The 26,280-nt window shown below is 33.9% G+C and overlaps 2 protein-coding genes across 2 annotated transcripts in view; one reads left to right on the top strand and one right to left on the bottom strand.

The window, feature by feature from the left end:
• The window catches only part of LOC139352732 (endoplasmic reticulum aminopeptidase 1), a 524,301-nt gene that overhangs the window by 299,163 nt on the left and 198,858 nt on the right, over positions 1–26,280 (top strand). The gene's annotated exons all lie outside the window — the stretch shown is intronic.
• On the bottom strand, positions 4,216–4,614 carry LOC139353148 (uncharacterized). Its single transcript, XM_070996528.1, has one exon. It carries the CDS (start codon positions 4,612–4,614, stop codon positions 4,216–4,218), a length of 399 nt encoding a protein of 132 aa, XP_070852629.1.

Raw genomic sequence — 26,280 nt, 5'->3', positions numbered from 1 at the left:
TATATAAGTCGGAACCAGCCGGATCGGACAACTATATTGTAGGATTTCTATCGAAATCTGGTTTTGCTGAAAAGGTTTTTTTGCGTGCCTCAAGTACAGAACCAGTGGCAATAGTCGCCGCAAAAAGTACAGAACAAATTGGGCTGCGGAGAAGTGAATACGTCAAGATATCTTTTCGTACTGATTTTATTGAGCATGGATCCGGGTTTATATACATGATTTGGGGTTACAAGGATATTTACTTAGGTCTAGTCTAGATACAAATTGACAACATGGTTTATTATCAGATTACAGGAGAATAGCCTAAATAAGCAATAATATCTACCAAATGGTGTGAAGACACGTCCGTCGGGTGGATGCATATGGTTTATGACCCGTTTATCATATGCAGATGTGCGCAGACCAAGATATCAGCTACCTATTTATTTAGGTTAAAGTAGCTATCAGCAGCGAACGAATTTCTGCTAAATGAACTAATGTTCAACAATCATTAATGTTGATCGTGAAGGGCTGGATCGAAGAACCGTCTCTATATACAGGCGTGGGCGGCATTTGATTTAGCTGAAGGCTGTTTTTTAGGTTTTCGCCATTTCTTCATTAAGTGAATTACAACAATGATTATTATAAAAACTAATGCAATATAAATAGCAATATGATGATGTTCAATAGTCTCAAGATTATGTAGTAATTTAAAACTATTGGGAGGCAAGAGTTGAGCCTCTCGTTGATACAACTCCATGTATTTATGGTTTGGGTCTTCCATTAAACTTGTAAAGGTAGATCTTGTTGAATTAGGTCGTAAATTCTCCGTGAGTTCTCCTTCTCCAAAGCGAGCATACGATGTACTTAATGTGGTTTCCAATATGTCTTGACTTGTAATTGTCATTAAGGTATTTCGAATGGTGAATCCAGGTCTTGCAACCATTATTCCTGAACCTCATAAATTTATAGTGGAGGTTCCGTCTAAACAAACTGCAGATAATGTTAGCGTGGATCTTGTTTGTTAAGATCCAGTGATTTTTAGCATGTGTTCTTAGGCAAACTATCGGTCTTTCTGCCTTTATTAGTTTAAAAGAAGAATCCGTTTTATTATGAAACATCTGCATTTCGCAGCTAGTTTCCGAAGAGAACATTTCTTGTTTTTTGTAGCATATAAAATCATGTTTCGCTCTCTCTTGACAAACCAGCGACAATTGTTCCTTTATGGTCGCTGTTAATTGAGCACCTAAAACTTCTGCCTTCAATTCTAGTCTCGGGAGTGTGATCGCATTTACTGGGGCCAAACGCGACTTTGCACATAATAACTTTACAGTCACTCGTTTATCCTTGTGAACTGCACGAAGATAAATGGCTGCAGCATACGCTTTTATTGAAGCGTCGACGAACGTATGTTTCTCCTTTGATACCGGTATTTTTCCATCAAACACATGACGGAGAATTTTAATGTCATTTAACATTCATAAATCTTCCCGGAATTGCTTCCATTCCGATTGTAACTGCGTTGTCAATTTTTCGTTATATTCAAATTTATCATTTGTTACGCCTTGCATGAATATTTTGGCCTTTATGACTACTGGAGAAAATGGTCCGAGAGGATGGAATATTTTGAATATTTCTGAAACCACATCGCGTCTTGTTATTTTGCCTATGGTCACATTTTGTGCTTTTGCACAGAGTTTGTCGATCGTAGGATTCCAAGTGATTCCCAAGGTTTTAATGCTGCAGTCCGCAAAGGCAGCATCTTCAAATTGTACGGTAGGAATGATATCTTCCTTATCCAATCCTTGAAGAAGATGGTTACTATTTGCGCACCATTTTCTTAATTTAAATCCCGAACTTAATAGTATGTGATTAAGCTCCTTTTGAATTTGAAGGGCCTTTGGAATTGTATCAGCTCCGGTGATACAGTCGTCGACGTAAAAATCATTTTTAAGAGCAGACGATCCTATAGGATATTTCTGCACATTCTTGCTTGCTAAATATTCCATGCATTTTATTGCCAGATATGGTGCAGACTTTGTGCCATAAGTGACGGTTTTCAACCGATAAAACTTAAACCTTTCTGACGGATCATTTCTCCAGACGATCATTTGATATTGTTGATCATTTGGATTTATCCAAATCTGCCTGTACATTTTTTCAATGTCAGCAGTGAATACATATTTATGCATTCTAAATCGAAGCAGTATTGACATTAAACTGTTTTGCACTGTAGGACCTTTGTGCATTAAATCGTTCAGTGATTTTCCGGAAGATGTCACTGCAGATGCGTCAAATACAACTCTTAATTTGGTTGTCTGACTGTCGGGTTTGAGAACACAATGATGCGGTATAAAGTAATGGGACATCGGAAGATGTATATAAGGAACTTCCTTCATGTGCCCAAGAGCTTCATACTCCTTCATGAACTCTATGTATCCTTTTTTTATTGCCTGATCTTTTTGCAATCGTTTCTTCAACGATAAAAACCGCCTCGTGGCAATGTAACAACTCTCCACAGCGCCGAAGTGTGCTCCAAAAAGGGTAACTTAACAATTAGTCTAAAGTCTTGAGCCTTCTGAATGTTCTGAAGGAAGTGATCTTCACACTATTTCTCCATTGGTGAATAGCATTTTGTCTCTGGTTGAAAATGATCCAATTCCCAGAATTTATCGAGTTGCTCATCAACCTTTTCTCCTTGCGTGAGTACAGCACATATTGATGATGTAGGAGCTCTCTCAGAAATTTTCCCGGGTACAATCCATCCAAGTTTGGTATTCTATAGCTTGGGGAGTCCATTCCTTAAGCTCATTCACTCGGCTTGCATTATATTGAAGTAATGCTCGGCTCCAAGAAGATTTTTTCAGGTTTTCCAAATTGAGGGTCAGCCAACATAATATTTTTTAGTATTTTCGAATTGTCAGTCGAAATTGTATAAGTTGGTTGATCAGCGACCGTGTGAGGCAAAACCATTGCTTCAAGCCGTGAACTAAAATCGCCTTGTTTTGACTTTAGCTGAACGTTGATCCTTGCATTGGAAGCCTGAGATTTTCCACCAGTGCCATTTCTTTTCAGCATCGAATTTGTGGTTTTTAGTGAGAGCATTTTAATTGCCCTTTTGGAAATGGCATTAATTTGGGATCCAGAGTAAAGCAGGGCTCTGAATTCTGCCTTTTGTCCATTTACTCCTTGATTAATTACTCGGGCAGTCGCCAGAAGAATATAACTGGATTGCTTTCCACTTGCTGATGCGGCCGTGATACTATCCGAGAGGTCCGGGTTTGTTTCCAAATGCAACAAGGTATTGTGTTTTTTGTTGCATTTAAAGCAATCTCTCTTTGTGCATGTCTTTGACGGGTGATTTTGGCTTAGACATTTAACACATCATTTTTGTTTTTGAACCCAGTTAAGACGTTCTGCAGGGGTTTTCTTTTCTTTTCTGCTTTGGTTTCTTACAAAAGAAACAGTTATATTGTGTTTTAGCTTCAACTGATGCATATATATTTTGTTTTTTTCCCTTTTCTGATCCAATGGCTTCAAGAGTGAGAAACCTTTGTTCAAGAAAGTTTGAAATTCATTTAAAGGGTGAATTTGCCTTGTATTTTGAACGGATTGCTCATACAACAAGTGGTTTTGTCGATCAAGCTTTTTTGTTAGAAGACAGAGTAGAAGTGGCTCCCATTTGTCTGTCTCTATGCCGATGTTATTGAGAGCAGAAAATGTTTCCTTAACATTATCATGCAACGACTTAATTGTTTTGGAATCGTTTGTTATTATTGAATGATCCAATAATTTTTGAATTAAAGTATTACTTAATACTCTTTTATTGTAGAAACGTTCTTCAAGTGTTTTCCACGCAGTTGAATAATTTGCCTCAGTTAGCGATAAATGGCGAATTAGGCGCTCTGTCTCTCCATTTATGTTAGTCTTTAAGTACCACATTTTTTGTATAGTGGGTAACGTTGATCAATGAATCATTTTTTTGAATATATCATGAAACTGTTGCCATTTTAAATAATCTCCATCAAATCTGGGTATAGCTATTTTTGGATAATGTAATGCATTTTGAACAGCATTTGTTGGAGAACTTTTTGTTGTTTCCTTTTTTACATACATTTCTGTTTGTACCTTTATGACTGCATCTTCTGCTGCCATGTATCTGAAGTCGTCATATCCAAGTTCCTTCGGGTCCTTAAATTTTTTATAAATTTGGACATAAATATTTTTTATTTCATTTCAGTATTGTGTAAGGACGGGGGTAAAATTTTGCTTTGTTTCTTCAGTTATTTTATTCATGATGCGCTCTAAACTATCAAGCACCACCCTTTGTTCTCTGAACATCGACATTATTTCAATGTCCTCTTCTGATGATGCGATGGATGTAACATCCGCTTCCAAGAGAGACAACTGATTGTTGAATTCTGTCTTATAATTCTCAACCAGTTGCTTAATTTTATTAAAAAATTCATTGCTAACATAGTCTTGTTCTAACGTGACTCCTTTAAGGAAATTATTTATTTGATAATCTCCGGAGTTAAATTTATCCCACAGGGATTCTAACGTTAATAAACGTGCTCTGTAGTAGGCTGGCTTAGTCTTCCTGTTAATTGTATTTTCTTGTAGGTCTTTACACATCTAGTCTCAACTTTAAAATGATGTATAAAAATTATTTTATTGTTGGGGGGTTGTTAAGAGCACAATCCCCGCCCTTAAGGTGTGTTTCGCAATAGGGAAACCGGTTTCCTTTAAACATGTTTAATGACGGACAGCCCATTTCCTCGATGTTAATGAGCTGACGACTCCCAAAAAACGTCTGTGGAAATCGTTTTTTTTCCACACCTCTACAAATAATTTGTTTTCCGCTTGTTATTGTCCTTAGATACTTTCGAGTTTGTGGAAAACTTTTTTCTCCATTGTTCCAAAAAATGTTGTGATGTGTATTGGTTAACCAAATTGCAGTCTATCGAAATTTTGTATTCAGCAAAGTAAAATCATATGGTGGTTCTATTAAAAATCTATTATTTAAGTTTGGATCTTTTTCGAATACAATTCCAATTTCCTTTAGAATAAAATTATTATTACTATCAAAGAAAACTTGAACATCAATCGAAACAGTATCTTTCATTTTACTAATGTTAAACAATTCGTTGTACTAGTCCGGTTAATGGGTTATATTCAACTAAACGGTCATGTATGAGGAGACAGTAAGCTTGGGTATTTTCATGACTTGACTTCTATTAATATTCTCACATCAATAGGACCAGTTTTCACTGATTCGTTTTGATATGAAAGATCAACCACAATAATAGGGGCCTTAAATTTAAATTAATTTGGGGTCAAAGATGGTGGTGATTCACGATTAAAGTTACTAGATTGAAATCTTGTATACATTTCATATAGGTGAGCATACTGATTCTTACTAAAATCAACATTCAGATTATCATATGGATATGACTCAGAATTCAAGTGAACTTTCAAGTTTGATAAGTTATTTGTGATAAGTTCTCCATTTAGTGTAAATCGAATTATGGCAAATCTTGGATTTTCGCGGTTAGCCGACAATTTCACATTCCAGCTGTGTGACTTCCATACCCCAATTTGGGGTTAACATATGAATCCCAACTCTGGAATGCGATTGGTAGGTTTACACCACTTTTAATATATCGATTTCTGCAAAATCGTTTAGAGTTACGTGGGGAATTTTCCAGGTTATATTCGTCATTTCCTCTTTAAAGTTTTTTAATTTCTGGTTTGTTCAAACACATCACCAAGATTCTTAGTTAGCATCAACACTAGTTCGTGTTTACAATTTAACAAAACTTTTTTATAATCCTCAGCAAATCACAACAAATTTTTTAATGGTACAGAAAAGTTAAAGTGGGGTCCCGTAGAAATTTCGTCTCCACTGCTCCATCTGGAACTTAACAGATTTTGACTTTGAAGATTATCCAGAGATATATAATTATTTAGGGTTGTAGTCATACCGACCTATCGAGTTTTATCAATCTCACACCCATTTATTTCGTACTTAATTTCATCCAAAAAGTAAGCCATACAATTATTATATTAAATGTTTGATTATACGATGTACTTATACTTACGACTTTAAAAATAGTTTATTTTTTAAAGTAAGTGAGCTTCTTTTTACTGTTGATTCTCCTTCTACAGCTTTACAATTAGTATTGCTTCGCTGAGGACGTCTTTTATTATAAATAATCATTCTATTAACCGAATGTGCACGCGAATCGATACGTTTTCACCACGTAAATTCACCAAATCACCTTTTTGATCAACTATGCTTATAGATAGTGTGCTTATTTCGTCACAGTCGATTGGTAAATAAATTAGGTTTTGTGGTGTCACTGTCATTTTATACCCAGGCGGAACATTAATGCCAAACTCATGTAACGTATGTTCACGGCCTGATCTGATCGATAGGTTTTCGTAGGAAACCAAACAGTTGTCCAACCGATCGTTCCTTTTTAAAGTAAACTGACTATCGCATGGTAGTTTTTTCAACTTGAAGTGTATTATTATTACTTTGAATTTTAAATCTATTTTCAAGGTTATAGTCCTTTAGTTTATTGAAAATGAAATCGGTGAATTGTAATAGCATTGCCACCGATGTGAACGAGATTCTTTTTTTCATACATTTTTGAAATCGAATTATACATTTTAAAGTCGATAAAGCGCACTCATATCGACCATTAAATTCGATAGGAGGAAAAAAGTTTGTATTTATAATGGAACTATTTCCATTCAAGGGTAATGCAAGTGATCTAGACATATTGAAATCTCTTGATAAACTGTGGGATTGTAAGTATCTAACCAAGCTTTATATTGAAATTACTCCTTAAATCATAATAAATTGATCAAATCCTTTTCTGTATCTTCCGTTATCCATTTCGTTATCCTTGCTAATTAATAGGAATCCGTGCTTGTCCTCCCAACATTTTTCACAAATTTTCACATATGTTTCATAACTCATATCAGTGTTAATATGGTCCCGATATATATGCCGCATGTTTAAATCATGTTGTTTAAACATTATAATAAAGTTGGCATTGTCACGAATCAGACGTTTAGGTATATGACTATATGTTTCACATAATTAACAGAGTCGATATTTTTATGTCGACCCATACAAAAATAAGATCTTATGTTATCTTGTTTTTCACAAGCTACGTCATCGAATATCATAATGGAATTGTTTTTAGCTTCACTGGGGTCTAGTACACCGTCATTATGGGAACATGTATGATATCCCATTCCTTTACTCGGTTTGATTCATTTCTCGAAGTACTCATATTTAGATTGATATAAACTTTTTGAAATTATATAAACATTTTCGAATTTTAATCCATTGGGACTCTCTATTAAACTAAACATAATATTAGTTTTACCGCAAATCAAAGGCCCAACAATTAGAGCCCATATTGTGTTCGGTAAGAGAGCAATATGTCGTGGCGGTAGATTTTTTTCGTTGTCATCGTTAATATCTCTAACTACAATTTTTTGATTTTGGCCTATTAAACGCATCTTTCAATCTAATGTACCTCATTCATTGAAAAATCTGTGATTATTAAACATCAATAAAATGGGGAAACGTTTTCATCATCGCTTCAGTCGTATTTTGAATTGTAAACACGGTGGTGGTCTTCTCGAGAAGCTTTTCAATACATTGCCGTTTGAAGCCCATATTCCGGGAATATTGGTGGAACGAGTAAATGAATAAACATTGTATGAAGCTTGCAAAAAGCACGATATTGCATGTTCTCAGAACAAGGCATTGAATGAACGATATAGGGCAGACTCCATGTTAATTGACAAAGCCCGGTCGCGTGTCAAGGCACCAGATAGCAGTCTTGGTGAAAAAGCAGCAGCATACTTTGATACAAGTATAATAAAATAAAAGAAAAAATTTGATATGGGCTTGAATAAAACGGAAAAGAAAGGGAGGAAAAAGATAATGAAGAATAAAATAAAGAAGACAAACCTTTCGACTGTTATTAATGTTGCTACTAGGACTTTAAAAAAACCAAAACCATTAGACATTATGAGTGCAATTAAAGTTGCACGTAAATCAATTCATCAATCAACGGGTTCTAAGAAAAATTTAAAAATACCTCGTGTAGTTAACGTACCCGAAATTGGACGTTTTCTACCAATCGTGCCGATCTTGACAGCCCTCAGCGCTCTTGGTAGTTTAGCCAGTGGTAGTTGAGCAATTACAAAAACAATTAATAACGCGAGAATCGCTAAAGAAGATAAGGAGGAGAAGAAACGTCACAACAGGAAAATTGAAAGTGTTGCTGTAGGAGAAGGATTATATCTAATTTCTCTGCACAGAGAAAAAAACGGAACAATACCCGTTTGATATTGTCTCCTCAATTTTCACATATCAATTTTTTCATATCAAAATGATTCGAATTCATATCAATTTGATACGAAATCATATCAACTTCAAATGTTAATATGAATCCGTATCATAATGATATGAATACTTAGCAAGTTGATAAGATTTCGTATCAAACGTAATATCGAAAAGTCTTCGAAAAAATAGTATGACTGTAAATTCGTCCTTTTTGTGTATATTCTGTGTACAACGGTATAATTACGCTTCGTATGCGGTGGTCCCACTTTTATTTACTGCGTCAATTTTAGTGTAAAACGTGACAAAAGAAAAGTTTAAGGTGTTTATAAATGTAATTACTTGGTAAGTATGTATAATTTTAACTAAATTACTTTATTTGTGCATTAGTTTGACGAAGTACCATGGAGGATCCACTTTTGCTTCAATTCCTTACGGACCACGAGGTCAATTTGGTTGTGCTTGACCTGCTTTTAGGTTTTTATAAATCACATATATATATATATATATATACATGTGTAAGCCATTATTAGTTGAGACTTATTTTTGCAATATATTCCTAGAGTGTGGATACAACTACCAAAGGCTGCAGTACATTAGTGCTTCCGATCTTGATTTAATATTTTCCAAGAGAGAACATCTTGGTCTGAAATCCGAGTTCCGCGAGATGCTCCAAAAATGGAAGCGATCACAAGTAAGTTTAATTTTTAATATTTTCATAACAGGTTGTAATAATTTCAAATTTTAGCACATTGATGTCTGCGCAGGGGATACGACACCAACATATAAAGAAAAGGTGACATCACAACAAAAGAATTTTTTGTGAGCAGCTTAAATGAGCATTACCAATCCTATGAAATTGGCTCACTTATAAATAATACTAAGATAATAAATATTAACGAATTTGAAGGCCCAACAATTCATGTATATTACACACCAACTGGTCTTAAAATGATAAGAAGAAAAATATTTTAGTTTATTTAATTATGATAAGTAATTTTAGGTTACAATTATTTTTTATATGTAACATAAGACTTTGAATGAAAATAAATTTTAAATAAAACTACAAATTTGTTTCTCTCAATAAAATTATTTAAATATAAAGCTGGGTATGAGTTAAGTGTCGAATTGATTTGACAAAATATCAGTTTGATATGAAAGCATATCAGTTTAATGTGAAAGCATATCAGTTTGATATGAAAGCATATCAGTTGGATATTAAAAAATACCACAATTTGGTCACAACTTTGATATGTGCTCATATCAATCTGGTATGAAAAATACGAAATTGACATGTTCGAAAATATCAATGTCATATGTTCGAAAATATGAATATGATATGGCAACATAAGGGATCAAAATTGATATGAAAAAATACCCGATTGATGACCAGTTTTGGTATTTTTTTTTCTCTGTGTGCTACCCAATAGACCACTATCAAATATCGACGTTAAACATTTTCCTATGAAATATATCTCACATTTTAGAGGGGTGTTTATGGGAGTGATTCCTATAATGAATTCTTGTCACAGACGATTATAGAGAAAGATATAAAAGAAGAAAAATGCAGACGGAAAAGAGTGAAGAAGAAGGGACGACATTAACCAATAAATACCCAACAGGCCGATATGGGTGTGGATGCAGAGCTAGAAGATAATAACACTAGTTATAATTAAGATTTTATTATCAATAATTTGACCAGAGGAAATGTGTCGGATATGGGTTATAAACCTAAACGAACTGCAAACAATTCATTAACATTGGGAGATAAAGAATTAAAAAGATAACATTTTCTAGTGGAATGAGTTGTGATCTGACTCCTGGTCTGTACTCTCTAATTTCAAATGAAATTTTTTCAATACTAGAGGAATTGCGTGAGAAAAGGATTATATTTTAATGGGTATAAATAGGAAGTGCAAATATGTCTTACATTTATAAACATCATGTCTATCGACAAGTTTGGACATTTTTCTGTTTTGAAAGAAAATTTGAAAATTTGAAATGAGGAGTTATGTCTACTGAAGGATTATTTATCGACGAGGACAGTAATCTAAACGCTCAAAAAAATCGTATCAAAAACGGAACTAACCCTTCAGATAACGATGATCTAGGAACAAAACAATTTACTGATAAGAGCATCGGAAAGTTGGGAGAAGATTTAAGAAAAATTAAAACTCAAAATATTAATCGTCGACTCACGAAAACTTCCAGCTTAGAAAATAAAATTGAATTGTATAATAAGAGGGCAGACAGCGCTGACCAAATTTTTGCCAAAATTCTGGAAAATATTAAAACCATTGAGGACCATATATTTAAATATGTAACAAAACCGATATCATTGCCGATAAATCGTAAATGAGTTGCACGGACCATCTCGAAAAACTTTCAACGAAGACGAGTGATTACAAGGGGTATGGAACACCAAAAAACCTGCAAAATTTGTTATCTAGCATGAAAATTGTGGGCGCCACAGGCTTGGGCGGTTTGTGGGCGTTCGAGTGGGCGTGGCATATTCGCGTAACAAACATGCGATGCGCTCAAGCCTACGGAATCTAAATCTGAAATCCCATTTCTCTATCTTTGATATTTTCCGAGATATCCGCGTTCATATTTACGATTTGTTTAAGTTTGTGGGCGGTTTGTGGTCGTTAAAGTGGGCGTGGCAAACTTTTTTTTGGTCAATCGATAGGTATTGATGAGAACAATACATTTCAGCTAAAATTTTTATTCTAGCATTAAAAGTGTAGGAGCCACAGATTTGGGCGGTTTGTGGGCGTTATAGTGGGCGTGGCACTGTACTGAAATAAACTCACGCTGCGTAAGAAGCTCAGGAATCTACACGCCAAATCTCAAGATTCCGAGATCTCAGCGTTCATCCGGACGAACAGACAGACGGACAGACGGACAGACGGACATGGCTAGATCGACTCGGCTAGTGATCCTGATCAAGCATATATATACTTTATGGGGTCGGAAACGCTTCCTTCTGCCTGTTACATACTTTCCGACGAATCTAGTATACCCTTTTACTCTACGAGTAACGCGTATAACTAGTTGAAAAAGTTGTAAGGCGAAAAGGAAATAAAGTTTTGGTTAATTGGCTGGGGTTTTCAAAGACTAGCTGGATAAATAAGGAAGACATTTTGTATTATAACAAATGATTTATTTAATTCATTTTTATTTATATGTTTACCTAATCTTATATTAAGTTTAATATTAATATTTTTGTACAATGTTTACTTAAATAAAATTTAAAGTAATAAATATACTTTTTACAAACTATAATGATAATAATAATAATAATAATAATAATAATAATAATAATAATAATAATAATAATAATAATAATAATAATAATAATAATAATAATAATAATAATAATAATAATAATAATAATAATAATAATAATAATAATAATAATAATAATAATAATAATAATAATAATAATAATAATAATAATAATAATAATAATAATAATAATAATAATAATAATAATAATAATAATAATAATAATAATAATAATAATAATAATAATAATAATAATAATAATAATAATAATAATTTTCATTTACATGTTTCAAAGTCTCGATCATAATAAAAACCCTCCAATTCAACTGATTTTTAAAATAGTTATTATACCCGTTACTCGTAGAGTAAAAGGGTATACTAGATTCGTCGGAAAGTATGTAACAGGCAGAAGGAAGCGTTTCCGACCACATAAAGTATATATATTCTTGATCAGGATCACTAGCCGAGTCGATCTAGCCATGTCCGTCTGTCCGTCTGTCCGTCTGTCCGTCTGTCTGTCCGGATGAACGCTGAGATCTCGGAAACTATGAGAGCTAGGCTATTGAGATTTGGCGTACAGATTCCTGAGCTTCTTACGCAGCGCAAGTTTGTTTCAGTAGACTGCCACGCCCACTCTAACGCCCACAAACCGCCCAAAACTGTAACTCCTACAGTTTTGATGCTAGATAGAAAATTTTAACTGAAATGTATTGTTCTCATCGAAACCTATCGATTGACCTAAAAAAAAGTTTGCCACGCCCACTTTAACGCCCACAAACCACGAAAACCTGTGACGCCCACAATTTGCATGCTAGATAAAAAAATTAAACTGAAATGTATTGGTGTCGTCAATACCTATCGATTGATCCAAAAATAAATTTGACACGCCCACTCTAACGCCCATAACGCTAACATCTGTATACCGCCGGTAGGTGGCGCATTTTAATCTCGCTTTGCTGCTTGCATATCTCCATTTCCCTTTGAGTAACGGGTATCTGATAGTCGAGGTACTCGACTATAGCGTTCTTCCTTGTTTTTCAATGTGTTCCTTTTGAATTTTAAGGCTATTTTATGATTTACCATCGTTCACATAAATATTTTGCATCATCTCACTCAAGCAAAATGAATTAAGATAATTAGATAGATAAAATATCTATTTCGATTAATCTGTAATATTTTATTGATGTCGTACCGTGGTCTTGATTACTTAACTCTTAAAATTGTGTTTCGCTAACATTACGTTTTCTTTTGCTACCTTTGCCACAAAGAATTTTTTTATTAACTTTAGACGTAGGTTTTTTGTGTGCTTTTAATCTAAACATTGTTTTATTACCATATAGTGAGGTCCCAGATAATAAAACGATTTTTTAGTGCTCAACTGTAAGATTTCCTGAACTCACTCCCTTTGCTTTATTATTTGAAGATTAAACTTGATCTATTCTATAACAATAAGCCTTTGAGCACAGACCTACAAATTCTGTCAAGAGTTTGCCGTTAAGCTCATCTTTGAAAAACCGTAAGCTTTTTTTGTTAACTCCTTTGAAGTTTTACAAATTAGTTCTTTCGTCTTAATAGTCCGATGTACCAAATTTTGCTTCAAGATCATTACAATATCTGGACCAAAATCCTCAGTTCGTATTGTAAAGTTAAATTAATCAGTATCCATATAATTTAAAAGTACCATTTCCTGAAACTTTGGCTTCATATATTGATAGTGAAAATCATAAATTTTCCATTTCGATAAGTCTAATACTGCAAATCCTTAATACTATTCGGTGCATCCCATATACTAACAAGCTTAATATCGACCCTGCTCTCGTGATTTTCCATTGTTTTTCCGTAAACAGAATTATTTGTTTATATTAAAAAATGTTTTTCAAATTTATTTTTTGCATTTTGCCTATGTAAGGTATTTAGATCAATGTAATTCTTTAATCAAGGCTTTTTTAAGAACTGAACTCCTCTACTACACCATTCTGTATACATTGTTGCAAATTCCGATAATGTAATACATAATTTTTCTTATTTCCCAGGTCAGCAATAAATTTTTTTACCTTATCCTCTTTTGAGGCCAGACAATTAGACGGACAAAATGAAAGATCATTATGAAGATCATGTAAAAGGTACGGATCTATTAAGTCCAATTCCATAAAATAACCGTATTTGCTATCAAATGGAATATTATGAATATCAAAATTTTCTATGCCTGTGGTAGACATCCACTTAAAATCTTTATATGATAAAGGTTGTGACATTGCCCAACCATACAAGTTATTCGCATCCACATACATTTAAAATGAAGACTCCTTCGAGGAGTCATAATCTGAAAAATTAATTAATTAATTGGCTTGGATATCTATGACAACATTGAACTAAATCACCTCGAATGCTACTTTGAATAAATCTATACATATCTATATCTGTCAGCAATTCAAGTTGAATACTCGTAGTTTTCAAAATTGCCTCCTAAGATAGACCTGGTGTCGTAAAATACTGAGCTGGGTCAAGTAAATAAATTTGTAATACTAATTTTTTGGAAGTTTTCAAAAATGTCAGTTAAAATGAATACAGAAGTTTTCAAATATAATTCTAAATAACCTTTAAGAGTGGAATAATCGAAATGCGACCAAATGTTAAGAACGTGATCATAATCTTCCTGAGAGCATTCCCTTTCCGTTAAATTACTATAGAATGCTTCCCTTGGTGGGAGGGAAGTTTCCTCGAGTCTACTAGCGGAATCTAAATATTCATATCATTACTAAAAAATGACTTTACAGTATTCAATTGATCATTAACTAAATTAGAAGCTAGGGTATCTAAATTTGATGGCATAAATCTATATGTATCAAGAAAATGAATTTCAAAACTATGTATATCCACTTAATCGTTTCATTTTTTTTGAGACAGAAATAAAGTTTTCACCAGGAATCTATCCCAACTCTTGAATAAATAAATGATAGTTCTATTTAGAAAAATTATGAAACAATACTGGAATGAATTTGTTAACTTCTTAATCCAAGGTTCATTTAGAGTAGGCTGCACCTCTAAAGCGACCTGTGAAATGACAATGATCTCTAATCCTAGCAGTCCCTAAAACTTTCTGACAAATATAACAATTCAATGAATTATCAAATATTTGTTGGTCATCTAAAGTCATTCTCATAGGAACTATTTCATGTAAGTACTCATCACTCAATTAAGTTAAATTTTTTATCAACGAGCTTACAAAACTTATTCCGGAATTTTTTCCTGTTTTTAAAACAAATTTATCTAGTCTAGAATCAAAAGCACTCTTTATATAATAAGCATATGATATTGGAATATATTCATTGATACTTTATAAGATTTTTTGGTTCCAGAATGCATTCAAAATCCACGTAGACAACGAATGGAACTTGAAGGTGATATTAAACTTGGGTAAATTCCTTCCTACTACAGAGCGTCTTGTGTTTCAATGCAGCTTTATGGATGTCGGAAAAATTTAAGCACACATTGCAGAAAAATTTAAAAAAAATTAATACAAGAAGTTACCTTGAAATATTTGTAATGCACATATAATGTCCATTTCCACCGTCTTCCAAAAACACCATATTGACATGAAGAGGTTTTTTCACTTACGATTGAAAAAGTGGTCCAATTATTTCCTTCGTCTCTTCATTATATCCGAAAACGATTAAGCTCATATGAGTATTATTTTTTTTAAATGTCTTATGCATTTTATTTCAGGGGGAAGTTAACCCTGTGAAATCAAATTTTATTTCATCACTTAAACTAATTATCTCCAGCGATATGTCAATATTATATGCCGAACATCTTTGCGGCCTGTTAATCATTTTTAGTGCAGAAATCAACGCCTGTTTAAAACAATATGGATCATTTTCGTTACAAAAGTTAAAAGGAAACGAGGTAGTGGTATTAAAGATGAGCCAGCCATTTCCAAGCGAATCAATTTTATAAGAGACCATCCACTATCTCTCTCTTAAAATTCTTAAGTTTTTGAAATTATTTTCATGGTATGTTCATGGAGGATACATTCTAAATCAGAATCTTTCTTCATGATCGTAAGTTTACTTTGAAAACTTTTCATTTCAATTTCTTCAGATTCATCTTTAAGAAGTATATACGCTGCAAACAGTTCAAAGTATGCATTTGCTGAAGTATAACTTTCTAATAAAATGCTGAGATGAGGTAGCAGTGACAATCCAGTTTCACTAAAGAAACTCTCAGGTAAGATCAAGTCAGATCCATCATTTACATACATGTAATGCAGTATTCCTTCCTCAGAAATTTGGTTGACTCTTCCGTCAAGGGGTTGAATTCCATTTCGCTTATGCAACTCCGAACGGACATGGTTTGCCCACCTTTTCTTTTGTAAGAAACACTTGCAGGATTGACAAACCTGATTTCGGTTAATAATTTTATTTTATTCTTTTCGTTTTAATTCACTTTTACTTAAGTTGTGTTCGACGTAGCACAGTATCCCACTTCATGACTATTTTTATAGACTAACTATTGTCCTCGATCATTTATAGTGTTTGAAGTGGGCGTGCACGATAATATTGAAGATAAGAGGTGCATATTTAAGATTTTTGTAAATTCAAAAACAATATGGGTAATTCTAGTAGGTTACATCGACTATTCATTGGTTAAAAGAGATGAGAAGTATTGATTTTGAAAATATTTGATACAAGTGTAACCAATACGACCATCAAATCGATAAAGAAGACATAAAATCATAGAATAAAGAAGAGTGTTGGTTAGAAGAGGTCGCACATAGTTTGCTGCAGGTGGGAAAATTAAGATAATTTTGTATACACACCATCATACTCAGGTAGCCAATAGGGGACAGTTTGGTTAAAATCATTTAGACTTAGGGAAAAATTAAAGATTTTCATTTGTTGAGATTAGAGAATGCACATCTTGGGGTAAAATAAGAAGATGAAAACCTATATAAAATTCATTTATAAATTGCGTAAGCATATGTAAAAGTGTAAGACGAGATTGTGGACTTAGATAGACATCATGCATTCAGATCATATAAATAATTTTCTGAACGTGTTTGACGGAATTCTGTTCAATGCACACTATGTTCTCCAGTTCATACAATCAAAACTCTTTGAATATGATGGAGATAGTATGAAATCATCAATTCACGCACCTGCGTGTGGAGCAATGAGCAGCCACTGAGGGAGTCGATACTTGTGTATGCAAAAAGGAAGCACTCAAAATTATGAATATATATTATAATCTAGAAAAAAGAATGAAGAATACTTAATGATATAACAAAACATGTTCATAATGCTAAAATAAATGAATAAATATATTAGTATGCTACAAATTAATCTGTTGACTTTTATTTCGAGCTAAAATTAAAAACATTTCCTTGACTGAGACATGTCGGCTGCATGCAACTTGTTGCGCGGTCGTGATTTCAATTCCTATTATGGGACGTGTTAAAGCTAGCAGTCAGCCAGTCAATGACCGTGCACCTTCAGCGTTGTGCATGTATCCCTTTCATTGCAGTCAGGTAATGGACAGGTGTGGAAAGGAGAGAATCTTAGACAATTTACCAGTTAAACGTTCGGGGGCGGAAACAAAAATGTGTGTTTGAAAATATTCCCCATCTGAGAACAGTTAACGTGTGAGATTTATTTTATTGGGGTTCTTTTGATTTCTAAGTTTTACAATCAGAGGAAACATTACTCCCCAACATGATCGGACATGTTTCTCTAAGATAACCATCTTTGGATACTTTGGGTGTGCGACCTTTCTCCCGTGCACAGCGTAACCTGCGATAATGAGGCAAAAGGAAACGTGAGCACATCTTTCCATCATGAGCGGACATGTTCCTCTAAGATAACCATCTTTGGATAATTTGGGTGTGCGACCTTTCTCACGTCCACGGCGTTTCCTGCGATAATGTGGCAAAAGGGTACGTGATCACACCATTCCCTAACATGATCGGATATGTTCCTCTAAGATAACAGCCTTTCGATACTATGGGTGTGCGACCTTTTTCACGTGACTATTAATTGCTCATAATAAGGGAAGGATACATGACCAATATTGTCTCATGGGAATATGGGTGCTATGGGGACATTAAGTATACTCTTCATGGACATGATCGTGACATTTTTTTGACTTCAAAGACCATTAAAATCAGTTCATTTAGTGGACTATGCTAATTTTCCTAGAACCCGCATACGTTAATGAGGGAGGGGGAGGGGTGCAAGGGCCACTAATATGCATATTGTCCCAGAATCCGCGTTTCCATACTACTTAAATGCGGCTAAAGAAATCGTCGCTATCCGCAACCTGCGACCCGCTCGGTTGCCCCAGCTAGGCGGATTTGGAACCATCTCACAAGTTCCTCAGTCCGAGAACATTAATACAATTTTAATCTTACTTAGCTTACAGCATTTTTATTATGATATTTAACAGGGGGACCGTGAAAAATATTAATATTATTGATTTGTAGGATAAGATTTTATAAATTTCTAGAAAGGTCACCCGCAGCTATGCCTGCGAAAATGTTGTTAAAAGATCGTTATGTGGTCCAATCATTTTATTTGATTTTATCTTTCTACCTAAACTAAATTTAAAATATTCCTCATTTCCTCACCACTATAGAGGTGGAGGAGGTGGCGTTTTTTATGGTTTCCTCATGGACCTATTCCAAATTGCAAATATTTTATTAAACTCATCTCTTATCTTTAAAATTTTTCAATTTCTGCATTTTTGTTTTTTGATTTTCCCACTGGTGCTAGTTAATAATTATATTAATTTAATGAATAATAATGTAGCGGAACAGTGTGAAAGAAAGCCGTGAATCTATTTGCTTAAACATTGGTTTAAACATAGGAATGCAATTTTAATTCAAGAATAACAAAATTAGCTTGTAACTTAAAATTGGTTTTGCCCTTTGAAAAAAATTTGTTAAGTCTGTTAAAGACTTGAAAGTAAAATATTTTTACGAAAGTATATCAGTGGGTATTATCAAGAATTTATATTTAAAAAAAACTAATTTCCCCTGTTTGCTAAAAATGCATATATACACACCGCATGCACCCGCACGCATATCTTGTTTTCAGTATTCTTATTTTCATTATTTTTCCACCTGCATTTGATTTATTCTTTGTTCAATTAAACGTCTATTTAAAAACGCCTTGTAAATAGCACATGTGATATTTTGTTAGTATGCGGTCACACGTAACGGCATGGCTGTTTCTATATGACAGATAGCGAAACAGCAAGATGTGGGAGGCATGACAAAGCGGAATAGAAAAAAATTCGGGGACTTGTATATGGAGGCTTAATTTACAAAAAAACAAGAAAGGAATTTAATTTCGGCGAGCCAAAGTTTGTATACCCTTGCAGTTATAATTATTAAATTTAAAAATACAAAAAATGATATTCCCAATAGTATAAGAAAATATGTCAAAAAACACCGAAACTATAATTTGTTTCATATTGTTTTCCCACCAATTTTCCGATCGTTTCTATGGCAGCTATATGATGTAGTCGTCCGATTTTGATAAAATTAAATTCGAAATTCAGAACTAATTAAAAAATGTTATTTCCAGGCGTAGGAGGTTATATGGTAAAAAACACCGAAGCTATACTTTGTTTCATATTATTTTCCCACCAATTTTCTGATCGTTCCTATGATATAGTCGTCCGATTTTGATAAAATTTAATTGGAAATTCAAAACTTATTGAATAATGTTATTTTCAAGCTAAGGAGGTTTTATGTAAAAAAACACCTAAGATATAATTTTTTTTTCGCTTGTTCCTATGGGAGCTATAAAAATACAAGCAAAAACTGTTAAGGTGGAATTTGCCAGACCAAAATGAACAATTTACCAACTATTTTGGTTGTCGTAAAACAGCAAAATCTTAAGTTGAATCAGCTTTTATTGGCAGTCAATTCTGAGGAGTGGAATGACGACGAATTGGATCTGTACGAAAGCATTTTTTCTGCAAAAGAGCAAATGCCGCTAAGTGTGTGGATGCTAGTACGTGTTCTTAAATTGTGTTAGAAACACTACTAAAGAACCCGATTTATATTAAGCAGAAGCGATACGGGACAGTTTGGGAATGGAAATATCGGAAAATAACGACGAGTTCTTCAAAGAGAGCTTTCGTATGGAGAAGATAACTGCCTTCATCTAAGAGCTCAACTATCTTCTAAGCGCATTGTATTTTAAATTTACTACAGATACAGATTTACCTATGTAAACATCGGCTCTGCCGGGCGCTACAACGACTCCACTATATATCAAAAGTCGAGCCTGGCAAGGAAAATGGTATCTTCTCCGTTTATTCACGAAAAACAAGGGAAATTTGCGGCGTTCAAGTTCAGGTGCTGCTTATTGGGGACTCTGCCTTTATATTTTCCCATACGCTGATGAAGCCGTACCCATTTTACACAACTGCATCCGAAGAACAGCTAAATTTAAACTACAATCTGTCTAAAGCTAGAAAAGTAGAAAAAAAATGCATTTGGCCATTTAAAGGCAAGATTTCGGTTTATTGGGAAAGGTCTGGCCACTACAAGAATAATAATGCATTTATTCGAGCCTGCTGTATTTTGCACAACATTTTAAGTGAGCACAACATCGCTATAAATGAAACTTGTCAACCTACGCGAACAACCAAATCGGACTAATATGTCTGCAGATTTTAGCGAGCCTGTAGAACAAATAATAGCAGCTATTTCCAAATATTGTCTAAATGGTAACAAATAAAGTTCATTAAATATAAATTTGTTAGTTTTTAAATTAATTAAAATATCACATTTCATTTTTTTTTTAAATTGGCCGTAAGTTGAGTCTACATCCAAGAGCTCCACAAAGTATTCCCTAGTATCTGCAATAAATACATTGTATTTAATCATTTTTAGCTACAAATATAAGTAACCTGTACTTTTTGGTCAGGTTCTCTATTTTTGTCCAAACGTCCTTGCAGGACACATCAAACCCAGCTTCCATTAAGGTCTGGCCCATCTCCATGTATATATGGACATTTTTTCAGGATCCCCGCAACTGCTCGTTGCAAAGTCCACCTCAGCTTGCCACCGGCGGTTCACGTATTATTGACTGTAAAATTAAAAACAATAAATTGTTTCAAAATAAAGAGCATTTATATTCATACCTTTTGCTTCGGCACCTTCCATTTTTAAAAGTTTCCCATCATCATTTTTTACGTTTTCGCAGTGAAGGTTTCAGTTTCCACTTTAAGGTAACCAAAAATCATCACCTAACTATAGCATAACATAGTCCGTCAAATTTGAATGGGGAACTAACTGGGAAATTTTCGAAACGGCAAAAACCTTATGGACCATCCGTTCAACGGATGGTAGATGGTGGATGCATCTCTGTGAGAAGACCCTACATGCCTTAGGATTATGCCTAAAGATTATGGCTACAACATTTTAAAACCACTTTAACAAAATTAATAACAAAGAAAAAGCAAGAGAAAAAATTAAAAAAAAAACAAATAGAATTTGATTTAGATTTACAGTTTGGGTCGCCTATTGTACCACTTTATACTAATCGTCTTCAAATTATTTCCGATTTCTGTTTTGTTGTTGGTTTTTTTTGTCAAGCTGTTTTGCTTTTGTTCTAAGGGGTACTGTTATTACTTAGTATAGACAAATCTCTGTGGAATTCAGTTCACGTAGTGACGAAGGTGGGTGTGCAAAGGCGACTACTATATAAACTAATTTTTATTTATTTATTTATTTATTCTCAGGTTAAAAGGCAATTTAGAAATACCTATAACCTATAAACTAATTTTATTTGTTGTCATTGATTTAAAAACAATTTTTTTTTTTTAATTTTATTTTATTGGCGATTGACCTTAATTCACAAAAGTCACTATTACAGGTATGACCGATCGCGGCTTCAATCCGAAATTGACTGACTCCATAATTCTAAAAATTTATCCAACAAACCTCGGCCGGGAGCTTTTCTTTCTTAAGCTTCTAGAACCTTATTTGCTTGTTTAAAATAAAAGCTTATGCTGAAACTGTCGAATCTCGTTGTGAAATGAAATAATGCTGACAAATGCCGATTGATCTGAACTTAGCACGCAATACTGTAGGTCCTGGGACGGAGTGGCTCGATCTCTGAAATAGATAAAGTCCCAAGAACGAAGGGTACGCAAAAAACAAGGGGGTACTTTGGGGTTTTTTACGTGACGTAATAGGTGTTTATTGGTACACTTGGAAATAAGAACTAGTTAATCCTATTTTAACTTCGCGCGAGATGTAGACATCTGGATAAAACTGCCGCTCGATACTGCCTTCTGAAATGAAACGCCCTTTTGACGTAAACAGTAGGCTTCGAACGAAAGAGTTGGGGCTTCGGTTTATTTGGTTTATTTATCTTAGCAGGACGGTCAAGCGCGGGCCTTCTAAAATGGATCGTCCCGATTAATTATGAATTTCATTCAAGCAATCTCTTAATTCTGTTAAAAAATTTCTTCGTCAAAAGGTTTCTGAAGTTCTGGCCGTTGTTTTTGGTTACAAATAAATTTTTGTATTCAATAATTAATAGAGAAATCAAATATATAATGATTAAAATGAACAATATAAAGGATATAGATATTTTGTTATTATTAATTTTTATGAATGGATTTAAAATGTTTATATTATCCAAAGTGAGTTCCGAGTTATATAATAATATATAATGGGATATTTCGTAATTTTTGAAGTGGTTCGTAGTAATATAGTTAAGAATTTTGTTTTCTAAATTGGTATATGAAACGTTATTAATTGTGGTTGTACCATTAAAGTTATAAAGAATGATCCGCTTAACTCGGAATTCTTGACAATATTGTTACAATTTAATAAAATGGCACCCTCTTGGGTACTGTCTATTTTTTTATTTTCTCTCATAATTTTTACAAATTGATTTCTCACCGTTTAATAATCGGGTAAAACAAGTTTTTCTAAATTTAAAGTGCAATAATTATAAAAGAGTATTTTCTTAAATGTAAACATTTCGTAAAATATATTTGAGCATTTTGCGACTTGATTACTTATTAATAATTTTCCATCGGATTGGGAAACGGATCGGGCGTAATATATTTCACATCTGTTTTTTACTATTGGTTGTTTTATATAAATTATTAAAAGTTCTTTATGTGGTGTGCTTTTGAATACAGTGATATCCATTAAGTCCGCGATAATTACTGGCTTTTGTTTACGCTTTAATATTTCTTTAATATATTCATTGTTTAAAATGTTTGTATTAAAAACATCAATTTTTACAAGATCGATGGTATTTTTATACCCGTTACTCGTAGAGTAAAAGGGTATACTAGATTCGTCGGAAAGTATGTAACAGGCAGAAGAAAGCGTGTCCGACCCCATAAAGTATATATATTCTTGATCAGGATCAGCCGAGTCGATCTAGCCATGTCCGTCTGTCCGTCTGTCCGCTGTCCGTCCGTCTGTCCGTCCGGATGAACGCTGAGACTATGAGAGCTAGGCTATTGAGATTTGGCGTGCAGATTCCTGAGCTTCTTACGCAGCTCAAGTTTATTTCAGTACAGTGCCACGCCCACTCTAACGCCCACAAACCGCCCAAAACGGTGGCTCCTACAGTTTTGATGCTAGAATAAAAACTGAAATGTATTGCTCTCATCAATACCTATCGATTGACCCAAAAAAAGTTTACCACGCCCACTTTAAAGCCCACAAGCCGCCCACAAACTTCAAAAAATCGTAAATATGAACGCGGATATCTCGGAAAATATCAAAGATAGAGAAATTGGATTTCAGATTTAGATTCCGTAGGCTTGAGCGCAGCGCATGTTTGTTACGCAAATATGCCACGCCCACTCGAACGCCCACAAACCGCCCAAGCCTGTGGCGCCCACAATTTTCATGCTAGATAAAAAATTTTAACTGAAATGAAAAAAACTTTGCCACGCCCACTCGAACGCCCACATCGATTAAATCTGTTTACCGCCGGTAGGTGGCGCATTTTAATCTCGCTTTGCTGCTTGCATATCTCAAATTTCCTTTGGTCTGTTTAGCTGAGTAACGGGTATCTGATAGTCGAGGTACTCGACTATAGCGTTCTTCCTTGTTTAAATTATGTAGATCAAATGTTAACAATCGTAAGCGATTTTTTCTTAGTGGTAAATCTTAATCAATAAAAACCTTTTTAAGATCCTTAGAAAGAGATTCCATTTCTTTGAACAATTTGGAATTGATAATAGATTGCTTATTATTATTTTCAATTAATTCATTGATTTTATTTTGTACTTTAATGACATCATCATGATCCGGAGTTCCAGCCAAACATTTCCACACGGTTCCTAAAACATTTATTCCCCCTTTTGATCTAGCTGATATTAACTGGGATAAAATTAGTTCTATTATTTCTATGTCGTGTTTAATTTCTCACTATCTGATTTTATATTTTTATATTATCTGATTCTATATTTATTATTTCTTTATAAGAACTTAAATAAGTTACGTGGAATAAATCGTTGTACGATTCATAGGTAAGAACATCCTTGTTGTCTTCGCACAGAAAAAATTCATGGTTCGAGTAATCAATTATTTCTGAGCTGGCCAATATTATGATTGATAAAATAGGTATTTCATTCGCGTGCTGACTGTTGCATGCAACGGAGGTGTTTGAGCAGTGTGTGATACTAACCGATTTGTACTTTTTCTGTTTTTTTTCAAAACAAAAATATAACGAAATATATACGTTTAAATACTTTTTATAAATATTTGTCTATTGTTATTGGTTAAATAAATAATCAATTACGGGTAAAGTTACTCCAAGAAAAATGGCCTCCTCCGAGGCCAAGGGTAAAAACCCTTACTCGGAGTTGAGCAACGTTAAAAGGCCGAAATTATCGCCCTTAAATAGAAAGAAAAACCCTACGGAAAAGAATTTAGTGGAATCGGAAAGCGAAGAAGTTGAGATGAAAGAAGTCAATGACCCTGTAAGTCATCCGAGTCCAACCAGCCAAGTAAGTGGTAGAGATATAACGGATCCTGCTAGCAAAGAAGAGAGGAGAGAAAGTGAAAATTTGGAAAACAACGGATACTCGTACAGCAGCGCTCACAAGGGACCCTTTGTGGTCTACATAGACAAAATTGAACTAAATGCTGTCTTGCTAAAATTAAAAATTAAAGATATAATTTCAGTAAATAAGATTGGTTATGGGCGCTGCAAGGCTGAGTGCAAGTCAGCAACGGCAGCTAATAGCATCCTGTCCTCAAATCTTAAAAGTAATGGTTACGAACCTAGGATTCTTAAGCATTTCATTTTTAAAATGGGTATTATTTTTAATATTCCAACAAAATTTTCCGACTCTGAACTTAAGGAGTACATTTCCTCTCCAGTACCTATACAAGAAATAAATCGTGTGAGGACTAATAACCGAGACAATAAAGATATTTTTATCAACACTCCTAGGGTTAAGCTTTTGTTTAAAGGCACTCAAATTCCCAACGAGATTGTTTTTCTTTACACTAAAATTAATGTTAGTCCATTTGTTCCTTTTAGTCAATGTTTTCGTTGTTTTAGATTTAATCATTTTGCTCAACATTGTAAATAAACTGAGCAAAAATGCAGTAAATGTTCTCTTTCGCATTCAAGAGAGCAACAATGTAGTCAACTCGTTTGTACCAACTGCAAACAAAATCACTCAGCCACCTCTCTTGAGTGCCCTGCTCGTAAGAGAGCGTACGCTATCCAGAAATGTATGACTCTTGAAAATTTATCACGAAATGAAACGAAGATTAGGTACCCCTCTCTCTTCCAAATTTTAGATAATGTCGACACAAACGACTTAACCCATTTCCCCCAGCCAACATGGCAAAGAAAATCTGCCATTCCAGTGTTACAAATTAATACCAAAATAGCTACCCAACAAATATTTGCACAAAACCCTTCTAATAAGGTTGTTAAGAACTCTCTTAACAAAAAAAACGAAGAGAAAAATTCACGCGACACTATGATCAGCTGGAAAGCTGCTCTTTATGAACATGGGTACACTCTAAACGAAAAGTTTTCTCACATTCATTCTAATCCACCTAGTTCCCCACCCTCTAGCCAACCTTTCTCAGACAATCCAGCTCTTGAAGCTGCGGAGAATAGTTTAAATCAATTAGCTTCTAAAATTTCCTCATTTCTAGTCAACGAAACAACCAATTTAGTACCTGAATCAAGAAACTTTTTAAAGAATTTAAGAAACAGAATAGCACTTACAAACTCAAAAATTGATTTGTTCAAAATTAATCAACTTGTTTAATTTTGAATAATAACCTTTTTATTTATTTATTTATCTATTTACTTATTTTTATCTGTTACTTTTCTCTTTTATTTGTCTATCTGTATTCATTTGAAAATAAAACAGAAAATTATATTATTTAAATGACAATAAAAATCCTACAGTATAATATTCAGAGCTTAACTGCTAATAATAACAAACAATTAGTAGAATTTTTCTTAGCAAACAACAACATAGACATAGCAATTTTATCAGAGATATGGGTTTCCAATAACTCCATGTGTAGCTTGGCAAATTACAATTTTGTATGTAAGCCGCGTAACGATGTTTATGGAGGCGTTGGAATTTACTTAAAAAAACATATACGCTTTAGACAA

Source organism: Drosophila suzukii, chromosome 3 (assembly GCF_043229965.1).
Source record: "Drosophila suzukii chromosome 3, CBGP_Dsuzu_IsoJpt1.0, whole genome shotgun sequence".
In the NCBI taxonomy this organism is placed as follows: Eukaryota; Metazoa; Arthropoda; class Insecta; order Diptera; family Drosophilidae; genus Drosophila; species Drosophila suzukii.
This window is presented reverse-complemented; position numbering and strand designations above follow the sequence as displayed.

Excerpts from the sequence above, each read along its gene's own strand:
- LOC139353148 (XM_070996528.1), bottom strand. The coding sequence starts at position 4,614 with ATGTGTAAAGACCTACAAGAAAATACAATTAACAGGAAGACTAAGCCA.